The following is a 15,788-nucleotide window of genomic DNA, read 5'->3' as shown; positions in this document are numbered from 1 at the left end:
CTGCATAAACAAGTCACAAATGTGTCCCAGATCAGCCTACAACTGAGCCATACATGGACACCTGCAAAGAGGAAACAATGGCTGAAAATTCAGCGCCCAAATAAGCCCTCAAACCTGCCTGTAAACTTGTAAACCTGTAGCTGAAACCTGCTGAAAAACCTCAAGCCATTAGTGCTCGAATCCGGCTACCTAGCTCGTAGCCACACAAGCATACATCACAATACTCACTCCTGTGAGTGTGCCAAGATAACTGTACGCCTGTCAAACCCGTGAGCTAATCACCAAGCCCACACTGTGCGGTATCGATGCATACACACGCACAAATCTCCCACCTGCAGAGAACACCGCAGACAAATGTTGAGTGCAACCCGCAATCTCTACCTAGATCGCATAAATGATACGCATAAAACTCCTGGGAAAATTTCGCCAGAGTTTCGTCAATAAAACGGCCACAAAACCAGTAACCAAATTGACTGCACGCTCAAAACCATGAGCAACCAAAGCGCATCAAACCGCACTCCAAATGCATGCACCAATCTCCACACTTTGCATACATCATTGCAAACACCTGCAAATCTAGTACACAAATATCTGCTCTACCTGTGACTGCCAAAAAACATGCTCGAGGCATACATTGCCAAGCTCAAAATGCAATCACATTAGTCTCCCTGAGCATCAAACCACATAAGGCATACATCGTATCCTCCCACCTGTGAGGAAACTTGCAGCAAATATCACTCTCACATCTGAGAGCAAACCATGTGTGGAATCCTCGACACACAATAAACAACTGCTGCTGCTGCAGAAAATTCAGCGTTCAGAATTTTAAAATTCTGATATGACGAGCGCGTCCGGAGCATGCCAAAACCCCAAGGTAGACTCCTGGATCATATGTATCCGAGTCCGGGTGTGAAAGCTATGCCAAAAACAGTGTTTTTGGGACCCAAGAGTGCACAAATAAACTTGCTGCTGTACCTGCTGTAATTCAAAGCATAATTTCAGCAAATAGACATCACCATCGCGTCCGGAGCGTGCCAAAACCCTGACCTAGACTCCTGGATCATGTAGATCTGACTCTGTATGACGGAGCTACGCAAAAAACTGCGTTTTAGAGCCCGAAAATGGCAAAAACGAGCTGCACACAGTCTTGAACTTGCTCCTGCTCCACTCTGCGTGATGCAATGTCCTCTCAATGCAAGCTCCAACACAAGAGCTCTGCCACAACAGCATCCAAGCACTCGAATGTCAAGCTCTCCTTCGCCGAGCACTTCTCTAACGAGCTCCACTGAGCTCAAAAGCTCCTCTCACCAAGGAAGCCGCAACCGCCTCCTCGACCAAGCTTGACCACACCAAGCTCCTAAGCTCCAAAGACAATGCTCCTCAAGCTAAAATCGCTCTCCGTGAAACTCCGCGATCGAACTCCACCGTCGAGAGCGAGCGAGCTATCGCCTCGAAGCTCTCAAAGCCGTCGTGCTCTCCGCAGTCACCATAGCTCTGATACCAATTGAAGGGGATCGGGGAGCACCACAGACAGAGAATGAGAGAGAGAAGGAGACACACGACACACAGATATGGGTGGGGAGACTCCAAAGAGTGAGCAGCCCCCTATACACTTATGCTATGTATAAGGTATACAAGTCAGTGGGTGCCCAGACTCTGGGCGGCCGGGCAAGGCACGGGCGCCTATACCCCAACAATGGGTATGTTCATGGTTTTGTGTTGGAAGTAGTTTTAGGAATTTAAATCCTCGGAGATTCTTAAAGAAGGTAGAGGCATGACTATCAACGAAGTTGAAGCATTGAAGGAGCCACAGATGACTTTGTGTTACTTTCGGCACGGCCCAAAGAAGCAAGCGTTGCAGACCTTTATGAAGTTCAAGTATCGCAAAACCCACACATCAGAGTGGGCCGGCGAAGAGTCCTTCAGAGGATTGCAGACACTATTGGCGATCTCCCTCAATGCCATACAATTCAGTACTAGTACCTCACTTTGCAAAGGAGGAGATGTCACATGCACATCTAACCCTATGTGTACGTGGACAAGCTACTTCATGACATGGGTTCAGTTCAATTAGATTAGGAAGTGATCTGGCATTTTTGTGAGTCTATTCACAGACCGTGCATGTCCAGGAACTTAGATTAGATGCATATCCTCTGTTTGCACACAGCATGACCATTAGATTTCCATCAGAACCCACCAGGAGCATTTTTACAGTGCATAGACCTATTTTTCCTATTTTTGGACATTTTTCACTTATTATTTTTAAGTGACTTTTGTTGGGAACTGGGTAGGGAAATTTGACTTAAGATTATATATAAGGAAACCCTAGCGCTAGCAATTTTGGCAGAAAGAGGAAGGAGGGCAACAAGCACCCAGTGCGGCAGGCCCTCTGGAGAGATTCTCAAGCAAGACCCTTGAAACTCTAGCATTTTCAGCAATGAACCACCAGCGTTTTTAACAGTGAACCACCGGCATTTTTAGCCCTTAGACAGCGCTTCTGTAGCCCCCTGTACTAGTGTTTCAAGCCAGCAATCCAACGTTTTTAAGAGACAGCAGACCAGTGTTTTTCAAGACATCCAATCAGCATATTGAGGCAGTAGAATCAGCGTTTTACAACCAGCAAGGGCAGTGTTTTGCACAGCAAAATTCAGCAGAAGAAGAACATCCCAAAAGATAGTATTTTCAATCGTCATTGTCGCCATTCTCGTCGTTGCCGTCATCTTCAAATCTAGATTCACCTTGCATCATAGCCTTGCGACTTGCATTCATATCTTGTACCAGTTTTGTGCAATCAATAGCATAGAGCTCTCTTGCCATCGAGAGAGGGGTCCTCATATGAGGGTTTGACAACATTCTGGTGTCGTATTCTTCTCTCTCTATCTCTCAATCTCAACACCTTCATTCACAGTGTTTATCCACTTTGTTTGTGATCACTTGCACTCTCTCATTAAAGTACGGAAGGCTCTCCCTTCCCTAAGTAAAAGGAACCTTAAGCACAGTTCGGAGCACTCATCTTGAGCAAAGTTCAACATTCACTTCCGTTGCACCTTACACTCACACCTTACACTTCCCCTTCAGCAGGGTGCCCAAGAATCTATGTGTCTCCTTGAGACTTTGTGTGCACCTCTTGAGCTTGTCTGCATTGTCAACCACATCAATCATTTATAGTCAATAATCACCTCGATAGTCACCCAATGACCATTGTTGACCATTTTGGGATAGCAAAACGAGTGAGATATCTAGCGGCTATCTTAGCTGAGGTTAAATCTTCATCGTTCGATGCATGATTTTGGTAGTATCGACCTAAAAAGTGGCTTCATGCTGTCGTGCTACTAGTGCCCCATTTTTTAGCACAAGAATATTGATTTTGTCGTCGATCTTTACCACTGGTGTGTCGCGTATGAAATCACCCAAGATGCGGGTAGTTTTTGGGTGGCAACGCTATCGCTTGCTTCCTTTTTTTCTCAAAATGGTGAAGAGTACGAAAAAAGCAACCATGTAGAGCTTAAGGGTTGTTAAATTGGCCCGCTTTACCCTATGTTGGGCGTGTCCTACAATTGGTGCATTCCAAGAGACGTCATTTTTTTTAAAAAGCTCATCAATAACTTTATGTGCTTTCATAAGGGCACCGCAGTTGATATACATATTCATAAAAGCATTTCCAAGCACAACATGTTTCTCCAACAAGCCCTGATCTCATCAAGAATTTGTCACGCGCGTGAGGATCTTGCATAAGGCCACATGCCTTCAAGGTGCAAGCATAGGCATATCCTGCAATCATGTTCCAACTGAAGGAATTTCAGAGAGGATACCCATTAAGAAATTTTTATATTTTCATGATGGAACCACAATTGGCATACATATTGATCAAAGCACTACCAAGTACAATATCTTTCTCTAACAGACCCTGACTAGCAATCTCACAGTGAATTCTCTCACCCATGTCAATGCCTTGCGTAAGGACACAATTGCATCTGGAGAGAGGACTTTCCTTTGCATCTCGTGTGCTTCCTTGTCAAAAACATGTTGAGCATATCATGCAATCAAGATGTTCCAAGTGATGACATTGCAGACAGAAACCCCATCGAGAACTTCTTGTACTTTCGTGAGAGTACCATATTTGTCACTCACCAATGTACTACTTAAATATAGTGGGCTCAATGTGTATACTATTGAATTGGTAGAAATCCTTCTTCTAAGCATGGAATTTTTCTTTTTCGACACACCAAAGGGCTCATAGGGGGAGGTCCTTATCCCTTCCAAATATTATCCATGTTACATGGTCGCGCAAGGGCCGTGTACCATCGGGCAAGAGCCACGCATCCATTATAATAGTAAGATAAGATAAGATGTATCTTTTTCTAAAAAAATTGGCGAGAGGACACCTAAAACACCTAAATTATTATGATACTTCGTCGCTTTATACACCCCCTCCCCAAGGGTCAACTCCCCTCGCCTGCTTAATCATCTCTCCACGGACCACGGTGGATAGCTTCTTCCTTTGTTTAATTTCTCTTTTGAAATACATTCAAGTGACTTTTACATCATTTAAGAGTGTGCATACATTTTAACAACTGCTCCATCCAAAACATGTTTGACAATGTAGTCATGGGGATGCGTGATCATGCGTCTAATTGACAAACTTGCCCAGGAGATTCAAAATTGAGAGAGAGAGAGAGAGAGAGAGAGAGAGAGAGAGAGAGAGAGAGAGAGAGAGAGAGAGAGAGAGAGAGAGAGAGAGAGAGAGAGATCAGGAGGAGGAGGAGAAGGAGAAGTGAATTTTATACAGTGTAGGAACAATCCCAAGAGACCACAATGGTTAAGAAGGAGAAGTGAATATTATACATTGTAGGAACAATCCCAAGAGACCTTGATGCTTATACAATGGTTGTACCCTTGAGTGCCTCATAATGGCCTAGAAATGGGAACCTATAGCATGGTAATTAAATCACAAAAGGCAAATTTAATAATTAGTCCTCCTACAATGGTTGTACCCTTGAGTGCCTCATAATGGCCTAGAAATGGGAACTTGTAGCATGGTAATTAAATCGCAAAAGGCTCTCCCATATCTAGGAGAGCAAGGCAAGAAAACACACTCTTCTAGATATAAGAGATTCTGCTTAGAGAGAAGCAGAGGTTATTGCATCATGCGGGTAAAGACTCAATGCTTCTCTCTTGGCAAAGTCATTTATAATAGATTTACATATGAGAAAGCCCTGCTCCGTTTCTCCTAGAGGATATTTCTCAGCCAAGCTTGGAAGCAGGAGAGAGCAAACTAACAATTGTGGGCGGCATGAATCTGAACTTTGGTGAAGAGATAGCCATCGTGCAGGACCCAGGGGGTGAGGTTGCACGAGCATAACCCAAGGAGCAGTGGAAATCAATGACTTCATTAGCCACCATGGCAACTCCACAATTTGAATGAGGAGCAATTGCCTCCATTATGTTGTAATAGGCTATAGGGAGAGAATATACCCATTCACTAGCTAATGCTCTTTTGCACTCCTCTCTTGATCCCCCCACTCCAATTAATATATAGATAGTGCTCTCGTTCCAAGATGAGGGCTCTAACTATGGCTCCTAAAACCATGCACAATGAGTTTTTTGGCCCTTACCCTTGTGAAAGACAACCAATTTCATTGACTTTTCCAAGTTTAAATTTGGAAATTATTTGTTGGGTCTATAAGTGTTGCACTTCCAAGTTTGAAGTGATGGGCTATTGCTTTCAAAAATTGAAACAACCTCTAATTTATTTATTTAGACCAACAATTTCAAGAGCATCCAGATACAAACAAGCTTTGTGTCCATGACAACTTTTTGAACCAACGCTTTGACCACCAAAAGTACTCATTCATAATTCTAACATGCAGATGCAAGAGACGGTGGAGGAAGTTGATGGATATTTGGTGGCTAGTGGTGAGATCGATGGCAATGGTACCAAGACTATAAATTTCACAATCTTTGCTTACGATGTCTGATTCTATTGATTCTAGAGCCATGCAGTTGAAGGTGCCAACTATGTTCACTATTTGCACGCTTTTCTTTTTTCTTCATTTGCATGTGGGGAAGAGGTAGGTGACCTCTCATTCTTTCCCTTTATTTTGTATCCAAGAGTCGTGTGTGCAAAGCTTGCAGTAGGATACATGCTACTTGAGAAGGACACTTACATAGGGAACATGTTGGCCATCATGTATGCCACTTGTGTGGTGCACTTCCATAATGGTATGTATGGTAAGTGTGTATGGAACACATTGATGAGTATGTATGTCATATAGAGACCATGGTATATTGTTGGAGCAACATATGCAAACAATTTAATAGGCATAGCAACAAATGTAGCGAAGTCTAGATATCATGGGCCATGAGGAGAACCAAATGTGAAGAGGATTAACCTCTAGGAGGAGTAATCGGCAATTAGACTCAGCATACAATGACTCAGACATGTATGTTAAGGACGCTCATATCCCCAGTTATGTATTATGGTATGCAAGATTCATGGGTGTTAGTGTAGTGGATTCAGGATGTTCAAGAGCATTTGAGAATTAACGAGGTTGCTAAAGACAAATTGATTAATGTGGCCACACAACTATTGAGCTCAAAAAATTCAAATTGGTCTTTGATGGAAGAGAAGGGTGACTACGATAGTTGAGAGTTCTTTGAGTGGGCCTTATAGATTATTTCATTCTAAAATTGTAGCTTATTGTGTCCGACATGAATGTCAAGCCATGAGACAAGGCAAGAGTAAGTGTATCAGTAGGTCATTTGCAAATATGGAATATTTCCAATCGATAAATGTTGGAGTTCGTAATGAAGAGATGCCAAAAGAAAACACTCCAATGTGCACCACAAAGGATTGGGCTATTTTCAACCAAAATCTTTTTGCACTACAAGAGAGTTACCTTATAAAATTTCCACTAGCAATCTTGGGGCCGGTTAGCAGAATTCAATTTCAATGATATCGCAGTAAGGATTGCTTGGTCTCAACAGCTAACATGGGGCTATAAGGTTGTAGAAGTTGAGGAGAGGCTACAACACCCAATGGGTTCTCTCAACTGAATGGACTTTGAGAGGCACTTGCCATTCAATAGCATGTCAAATTTGGGGCTTGACTTTCTATATGCCCGACTGCAACACAGTTTGATGTGGACACATGTGGGGGGGTTTCTTTATTGAGCCCTTCTTTCTATTTGGTGAGAAACATTGCAAAGTTGGTGGCTAGAAAAATGCAGCATTATGAAGATTTTATTTGTTTGCAAATATGTAGTAATGATGAACTATGTTTTAAAAGAAAGGGTCAATCTAAGCTAGGGTGCTAAGTTGTACCATGAGGCATCCGTGTAAGATATGTGTGAACAAGTGGTGTGACTTAAGCAAATTAGGTTCCAAGATAGGCTAACTTGGACTCATAAACACGATCTTCAGTTGAGTGCAGGTGATCACAAGTTCATAAAGAGCATTGCATCTCATGTACACAAACTTGGATAAACTTTTATTGAGAAATGGACCTCTTTATACTAGGCCATACATTACATAAGGGATTTGTGACCCTTCACCTTCCACCAACCTTTCTCTCCTTCACTCACTACCAAACTTTCCACAAACTTCAATATTTAGAAAACCGATTTTTTTGGCCAAAAGGAGGGTGCATGTTGTTTCAAACTTTACAAGTTGCCGAGACTTTTAATAATGAAGGTTATGTTACTACTGGATTTGGCAGTTGTCATTCTGTCCAGTGCTTCAATGGGGTTGCCCATGGTGAGGAGTTGTGATGTGGCTGATCATGGCCAGTTTTTGAGCAATCTCAATAGTGTTTAGTCAGGTTTTCTACAGAATGTCAAGACTCAATGCGATGAATTGAATGGCTAGACTCCAAGGCAAGTCTAACTTCTAACATGTGCAAATTACACACAATATTAATAAACGCATGGCACACTGACTTGCGTTGTTGTGCCTTCAAATATATATGTACGCTTAGTTGGTCAATGCAGATATTGAGGGATTCATGAGTGCTTATGCGTAGTGCGTAAGCAATGATAGTAGACCATTATAGTCTTCAATTATGACGAGAAAAGGAGTAGGAACAAGAAAGTGTAGATGAATTGGCACTCAAGGTACTAGGCTAGCCAATCAGGAAAGGTCCCCATGATTAATAGCTTGGCGAGCAGCAACTTGGGTTGCTGCCAGTGCTCAATATGAAACTTGGAAATCATACAGATGGAGAATTCTAGCGATAAATTGAATATATTTGAAGGTTTTTAAACATCAAACTTCTCTACATTTAGTACATTCTCTCACCTTCAAATTTCAAAATTAGTAAAAATTTATAGGTAGAAAATAAACCTATCTTTCTATCGAGCAACAATGTAGGCAATGTATGTGCAGAGTGGATGATAGGGCATGAATACACATTAAGGCCTAATAAAAAGGTGGTTAGACATCATAACACTCTCAAAGTACATTAGTCTAGGGAAATATTTGTTTCTAGCAAATGGACACCTATTGTGGGATGTAGGTATGACGTGCTCAAGTGACGCCATTGATTGAAGTTCTTATGCCTATTGTCGAATGTAGATATGTGCTCAAATGACGCCATGTGACGTAGATTTGTGCTCAATTGATCCATTGATTGAGGTTCTTACGCCTCAAAAACAGACAGTGCAGTGGACAATAAAATTGATGAGCACAAGTACTACGTGAGGATTAGGCTACCAAATTCTTGACACAAGTGCATTAGTGAATTGGTTGACAAGGTTAGGTCTCAATTGATTATGGATATGGGTTTTGCTAGTAGATGGATGTTGTACGGATAGAGCTTATAGTGGGTATCTAGGTGGATACAAGCTAGACAATGGAAGCGGTGTGGGGTAGTGCGTTTGAAAATTGGTCTTAGCCTTATAGTGTATTTGGATTGGCCATGATTTGAGAAAATCAGATCAAGTATATCTTTCCCTGAGTAAGTATTGATCAAAACACTAAATATATTATTCTTTTAAAAAAGCTTTTTGCAGTTTTCGAGAGATGTGATTAGTGATGGTGTCATCACTATATACTTTCATGTTTTTGGAAAAGATGTCATTTTTATGCAATGCCATACCACTAAACTATGGGTTAATCACATTGTTTAACATTACAAAGATGGTTGATTAAATATTTAGATTTCTTATCCTTTAAAAGGGTTTTCTCTCCTTTGCAAATAAACAATCAAGAACTTTAATTTGTATTGATCATAAATTGGTTGAAAAAGGTTGGAACCAATCATCTCTTAGAAAAGTAGCTAATTTGACTTGAGAAACTATGGCTTCATAAGCAATAGGTCAAGGCGCAACAATCAACAGGTAAGTTAGCAACTCAAAGATTAGTCAAGTAGTGCACAAGCTTTGGGCTACAATGGTGGGTCATCTTTGAAGGCCAACACTAAATATGAAAGAGCCAATGGTACTAAAGAGACCATTATCAAAGATGTAAGTTGCACTTCTCCCATTGCTTAGTTTGGAGAAAGCACATGGTTACCAAAAGACATCATAAGCATGTCGTATTTTTCATCTAAACGAAGAGATTTGTAGTATTGCCACATGGAAAGGAGAAAGCTCGTCATGGAGTCCAAGATGGCCACATAGCACTCGTGTATTGGAGTTTTAAAATATACTACCAAGGGAATGTGCTAGATTATAGTCTTTTGCATGTTATAGACCACACTAAGTGCAAGATGCATTAAAAAAGGATCAAGCCTATACTTGCACCAACTCTTACTATATGCTCCTTGAAAAATGATGGTTGGTGGATTGGATGGGGATTTATTATATTCTGCATGATTTTTACATCTTTTTCTCAACATATGCTTCTACACTAAAACAGGCATAAAATTGCACCTATTACTCCTTGTATTAATAACACAATTCTCATATGCGTTTATGTAGGAATATTTTTCATCTCACATAACCTATCACCAAAACAAATATCCATATCGGTGGCTAGAAGTGCTTTTTAGATTCATGTCCATGAATACCTCTATTAGCAATTAAATTGTATTTGGCCAAGCGTGAACAAACTTCCTGTACAATAGAACAACATATGTAGATACAATGAAAAATAAAAATTCTCAAGCACACTCATGGGCATCTCGCTGGACAAAACAATAAAAAGAGCTTTCCCTCTCTCTTATCAATTAAAAAATTATGTTTCTTCTCCTATCCCATATGGAAGACGGGTTTATATACTAGTACAAATTAAATGCGAAAGGGAAAGAGCCGACAAAGGCTTCAAAAGAGACAATCACACAACAACTGTATGTCACTCGGATATGCCTACGAGTCACCGATGTTGAGGGCCGTGTTCAGTTTATAAGGCACAAGACTGGCCCACGAATCAAAGAACTCTTGGAAAACAGATGTAGCCCTTCCCACTAATAGTGAATACTTTTATACGCTTGATGTGCATTGCAGGCATTTGCGGTCAATCGCATCCAGCTTGACATTTTACCATACGCCATTTTAAGCACAAACAGGCTTATCATTCCAAAGTTCACGTGATAGTGAGGATGGACAAGTTTCTACAGGCTAACAAAAATGAGTACGTTTAGCTTCTCTCTCTTCACAATAACATACTAGTGCAATGAAGAGGGGGGCCTCGCCATGACAGTCAGGGCATTAAAGAGGGGGCGGTAAGGGGATCATCGCCCGGAAGTCCAAGGCAGGATCCCGAGGCAGATCAAACCCAGGTAGCACAAAAATCAGGGAGAAATTAAACCGGGCAGCACAAAAAATGAGGGCCTCGGCACCCGATTTTGAACCCATGACCTCACAGCCCACGTATGGCGACACATGGGCTAGCCATCTCATCCACGCGTGCGTGTTGTACCCTCGCCCATATTTACAACCCTATATTGTAAGCTCACATGCAATGCCCGAGTTAAAAGGGGTTTAATTCCTTGACCTGTTTTGTTTTGATTTGATGCTCACGGCTGTGATCTCCCCAGCCTTTGTTCACAGACTTCACAGCCCTTCCGTGAGTCGTGTGACATGCAAACAAAAATAAAGATTTTACTTGATACTTGCCCTGACGCTCAGGGGTCGTGAGGCAACAGATAAGAGCCATGCATCTACTCACTATAGGGGCCAAATGATGCTCAAAGTCTCGGCATACCTGAAATTTTTACTCGTGCCATCCAATCATAGCACATCAGATTAGTGCGCACCTGCAGACCTGTACCCGCTTACCTCTAGCCAACCTGTCTCCTGAACAGCAGTGAGCACCTTCCAATTGTCAACGTATATTGGCCCCCTTCCCCACAAATTAATGCCCAGGAAAGGAGCCTTGGTGCCATTTCCTATAAATACTACTACTGCCAGTGGCTCATGGATTCCCCACTGCTCGCCATGCACTCGAAATATTACTGTGGAAAGTCAATAAAGAACCTTTATAGGTGGGAAAGGTCACTGAGTGAAAAAACAGAAAATGTTCCTTTTGGGAAATTTCTATAGTAGACACACAAGACCATCAGTTTCTCATAATTGTCTGTACAAAGGCGAATGGCTTCATAAAGATCACACCCAGGTCTATCACTCCAGTGAATCTCTGAAGCCACCATATGATATCATTTGCCTCAAAAAAAGTCATGCATAAGGCATAGACACTACACTTGATATCAGGTCTAGCCCCAGCTAAAACCACTGCAAAGAAGGATGAAGCACCCCCATTTACAATCTCTCTTGCTTTGAAGACCTGACTCTACATACGCCCATTCAAAGAGTCTAAAAAATTGGTTACCGTAGATGCATTGTTGTGGCCAGTATGAGGCCCTCTTAGTCATGTGAGAGATCATGAAGCGTATGACTTACACTCAGAAGTAGGGGTCCAATAACCTTGTGACAAAAATATGCAGCATAAAATCGAAAATGTTACACTGTCATTGCCTTTCTATCACCCAAGTGTGGTAGATTGGTTATCCCATTTTCCTCTAGAGTAACAAGACTCGAGTTCAAGACTCGTCAGATAAACTATGAGGTCTCTTGAGAATGATCCTGCGTATAATCCTCTCTCTCTCTCTCTCTCTCTCTCTCTCTCTCACACACACACACACACACACTCAAACACGAGTAAAAAACCAAGAAAACTCAATGATTAAAATACCCCTTCTCTATTGCACAGGTATGGATCATGGGCCCTCTTTCACAATTTTAAAATTATCTCAGCTGTGAACACTTCCTTTGAAAAAGGAGAGGGCAAACATTACAAAAATCTCTCAAAATCTAGTTTCAGCACCCTTAGCTGCAACACTAGGCAAGAAATCTAATGATTTATGCTTGGGCCTTTGCAGATTGCTTCTCCTTGGACTTCTGGATCTTCAGAACCTTCTTCACAATCTTCTGCTCTTCCACCAAAAAAGCCCGGATAATTCTACAAAACCAAGACAACAACGAAATCATGCTGAGCAACAAACATTGCAACAGATTCAAAGCGAACGAGTTGAGAGGACTGAGCACCTCTCACGGACAGCACTTCCTGACAAAGCACCACCGTATGCACGATTGACCGTCTTCTTCCTTTTACTCAAACGAGTGTTCCGATATTCGGCAGGTCGCAGATGTGGAATCTACAACAAAACTCATTGCTTGAGGAGTACCAAACTTACACGAAACTGATTGGCCACCTAATACCAGAGAAAGCAACTGACCCCCTGAATACGCTTTCCAGTGATTGCACATTTCGGCCCCTGTGCGCGCTTCTTTGCATATTGAAATACAAGCTTACCGCCTGCAAAGAAGTTAAACCATCGTTGAGACTGGCAATATAGAAGCCTTCGTCAAATTGACCCATAGAAACTCAAATACAATGAAGCTTGCACTCTAATTGAGCGAGCCTTGTTCCACGAGCCAGGAAGCCTCACTGCTGCCAATGTGCTCTTCAGAGAAACTTGTTCGACTTGAACTGTGGGCTCTCCATAAGCAAGCTTCTCTCAAGAGCACATCTATGTGCGTAATACGACATCATCATAATTGCGATATCAGGATGAATGGAATGCAGGTAGTCATCTTTCTCTGCAAAGCACATCGGCGATTTCGAATGTGCGTCAATTCGAGGACTTTTCTATCCATGGGCAAATCCGCGATTTCAGGTGTCATTCTCGTAGACATCCTTGCAATGCATCTTCCACATCGCAATGCGGAGACAAATTATCAAAATGCGCTTGTCTGAGCTCGGAATACCCGAATGCCACAAGATGAGGGCCATCCAGAAACAACTCTCTCTCTCTCTCTCTCTCTCTCTCTCTCTCTCTCTCAACATAAGCTCTACCTGGAGTCTTCACCACCCGGGTCTGGTTGGACTTGGTCGCATAGCTGTGACGGCGGCGGTACGTGAGGCGCTGCACCATGGCTACTGCTGCTGCCTCTGCCGCTGCAAATCAGGAGAATTGACGAGGAGGAGCACAATGCAAAATCATTTGTGTAGCCCTATATCTGACGGTTAGCCTTGCATCCGATCGGACGGTGTAAAAAAGCTCAATAAGCTTTGGAGATTTACGTTAAAAAGGTAGCACGAGAAGGAACTGAAATTCCAGGAACCCCCCCCTAAACACCCCCCCCCCCCCCCCCCCCCCCGACTCGACTAATTGACACCCCCTCTGTCAGGTGGGATCTACGATGGTGGACCGGAATCTTTTTATTCTTGAGAATAATTGGACGGTCCACATCGTTCGAAGATGGTGGACCGTAAATCCCACCTGACAAGGGGGGTGTCAAATAGTCACGAGCCCCCCCTCCATTACCCCCCCTCCCCCGCCCCAAATGACTATTTGACAGGTGGGATCGACGATCCACGACCTTTAAATGATGTAGATTGTTCGTTTATTCCCAAGAATAAAAGTATTCCAACCGGGTTCTATGCACGAGCCTTGAACCTTGCAATGCTATAGCAAAATTGATGAGGTGGAGATCACATGGTGTTCAAAGGGTGATCACTTTGGATGGGATCACTTTGGAACAGATGGGTTCACAAGGTGATCACATCCCAATTGGAAATCACATGGCAATCACTTGGTGTTCACATTGAGTTTACTTGAGGTTCACTTTAATTGGGATCACATGGTAATCACTTGGAGATTAATTTAGCATCGAATGGCACAAAACCAATCCCGCCGCCCCCAATTAATAGGGGCCATTGATCCCACCTGACAGGTGTTGGGGTGTAAAGCCCAATGTGGTCGCCCAGGTAAGTGGGCGGGCCGCCAGGTATGTACACATATTCTTTTGTAAAAACCTAATAAGAACTCACTATACTCTACACATTACAGTAGAGCGAGTTCAAAATATCGTCGTGCTCTTCTTCTCCCACTCTCTCTCGCGTCGCACTTCCGCTCGTACTCCTTCAACTGGTATCAGAGCTCAAATCGAGGCTCGGGGCAGCACTGTAGGAGGCTAGAGTCACCAGCTCAGATTGGAGTGAAATTCGACAAGCGAAGACACGGCCCCAAATCCTGTGGGAAGGGTCGAAGGGCATGGTGTTCTCAGAATTTCATTCTGAGGTCATCTCGGTCACCGTTCGGCTTCGACAAAGTTCTGCGCAGGCCATTTTCGACTACGTGGTCTCAGCGGGTGCAGATCCGACTCTGCAAATTTGGGGTTTTCGGCCTACGACTACAGGTGTTGAGGATATCGACACTCCCAGAGTGTTGATTTGTGGCTGTCTACACATTGAAGGACGGCTCACAATTCTTGGAGGCGTGTCACATACGACACGGGCGCATCTACACACAGACTGTAGGCGACATCCACTAGTTCATCAGGTTGATATTGGTTCAGAGGTCAGTTTACAAGGGAAACTCTGCCGAATTTTTCCCAGGAAAGTAAACTACTGTGAAGCGTAGCTATAGCTGGATCACAGGACACTGCTCTTTACAATATCAAGAAGTTGGATGGAACCAATTTCCCATTGTGGAAGAAGCAGATTTGGCACGTGTTGGTACAAAAGAAGCAGATAAAACCTATAAAGCTCAAAGGGATAAAACCAGAAGATATGGACGAAGATGAATGGAGCGAAATGGATGAATTGGCACTTTCTACCATTATGCTGACTTTGGCAGAAAGCGTTTACTTCAATGTAGCAGACGAGATGTCGGCTTATCAAGCATGGTTAAAGCTGAGTGATCTTTATGAGAAGCAGAGTGCAGCTTCACAGGTATACTGGCTTAAGAAGCTTGTTGACTTGAAGATGAAAGAAGGGACACCTATGTCCAATCATCTAAATGAATTCAACACAATCTATAGTCAATTGTCAGCTCAAGGTGTCAAGTTTGATGAACCTGTTAGAGCTATGTTCCTGTTGATCACATTGCCGAAAAGTTGGGACACTTTTCGCACAGCTTTGAGTAATTCTGCACCTCCAGATGGTTTGAACATAGCAGGTGTAGAAGGAAGTCTGCTTACTGAAGAAACCAATAGAAAGACAATGGACAAAGGCAAAGGAATAGCCTTAGTTGTCAGGGGAAGGACCAAAGAAAAGTACAAAGGTGGAAAGAGGAATCAATCTCGTAGCAAGTCCCGCAGTGCTAAAGGCAAGAGTGACATAGAATGCTACCATTGTGGCAAGAAGGGTCACATGAAAAGAGACTGCAGAGAATGGAAAGCAGAAAAAGGCAAAGAGAAAGCTGGAAGACCATGGTGAGAAGAACAAGTCCTCAGTGAAGATTCAAGAAATAAATGTGACAAACACTGTTGCAGAGGATGACAGTCTAGTGTCAGGAGACATCTACTTCTTGAAGAATACAATGGACTCAGCTCTTCTTACAGCAT

The 15,788-nt window shown here is 42.7% G+C and overlaps 1 protein-coding gene across 1 annotated transcript; it reads right to left on the bottom strand.

Moving 5' to 3' along the window:
• Positions 1-12,117: 12,117 nt before the first annotated feature.
• On the bottom strand, positions 12,118-13,453 carry LOC147430464 (large ribosomal subunit protein eL34-like). The gene is made up of 4 exons (XM_086493091.1): positions 13,294-13,453; positions 12,674-12,753; positions 12,483-12,592; positions 12,118-12,396 (listed from the first exon to the last, which is right to left on the bottom strand). The coding sequence occupies exons 1-4, from the start codon at positions 13,370-13,372 to the stop codon at positions 12,297-12,299; spliced, it is 369 nt and encodes a 122-aa protein (XP_086349217.1). The 5' UTR covers positions 13,373-13,453; the 3' UTR covers positions 12,118-12,296.
• Between the last annotated feature and the right edge of the window lie 2,335 nt (positions 13,454-15,788).

This window comes from Adiantum capillus-veneris, chromosome 21 (genome assembly GCF_014529385.1).
Source record: "Adiantum capillus-veneris isolate H3 chromosome 21, ASM1452938v2, whole genome shotgun sequence".
In the NCBI taxonomy this organism is placed as follows: Eukaryota; Viridiplantae; Streptophyta; class Polypodiopsida; order Polypodiales; family Pteridaceae; genus Adiantum; species Adiantum capillus-veneris.
This window is presented reverse-complemented; position numbering and strand designations above follow the sequence as displayed.

Bases quoted from the DNA above. Each gene is read 5' to 3' on its own strand.
- LOC147430464 (XM_086493091.1), bottom strand. From the start codon at position 13,372: ATGGTGCAGCGCCTCACGTACCGCCGCCGTCACAGCTATGCGACCAAG. The intron at 12,754-13,293 runs GTAGAGCTTATG...ACTTCTTTGCAG, and splicing joins CCGGGTGGTGAAGACTCCAG to GCGGTAAGCTTGTATTTCAA. The intron at 12,397-12,482 runs GTGCTCAGTCCT...TTGGTTTTGTAG, and splicing joins GGAAGTGCTGTCCGTGAGAG to AATTATCCGGGCTTTTTTGG.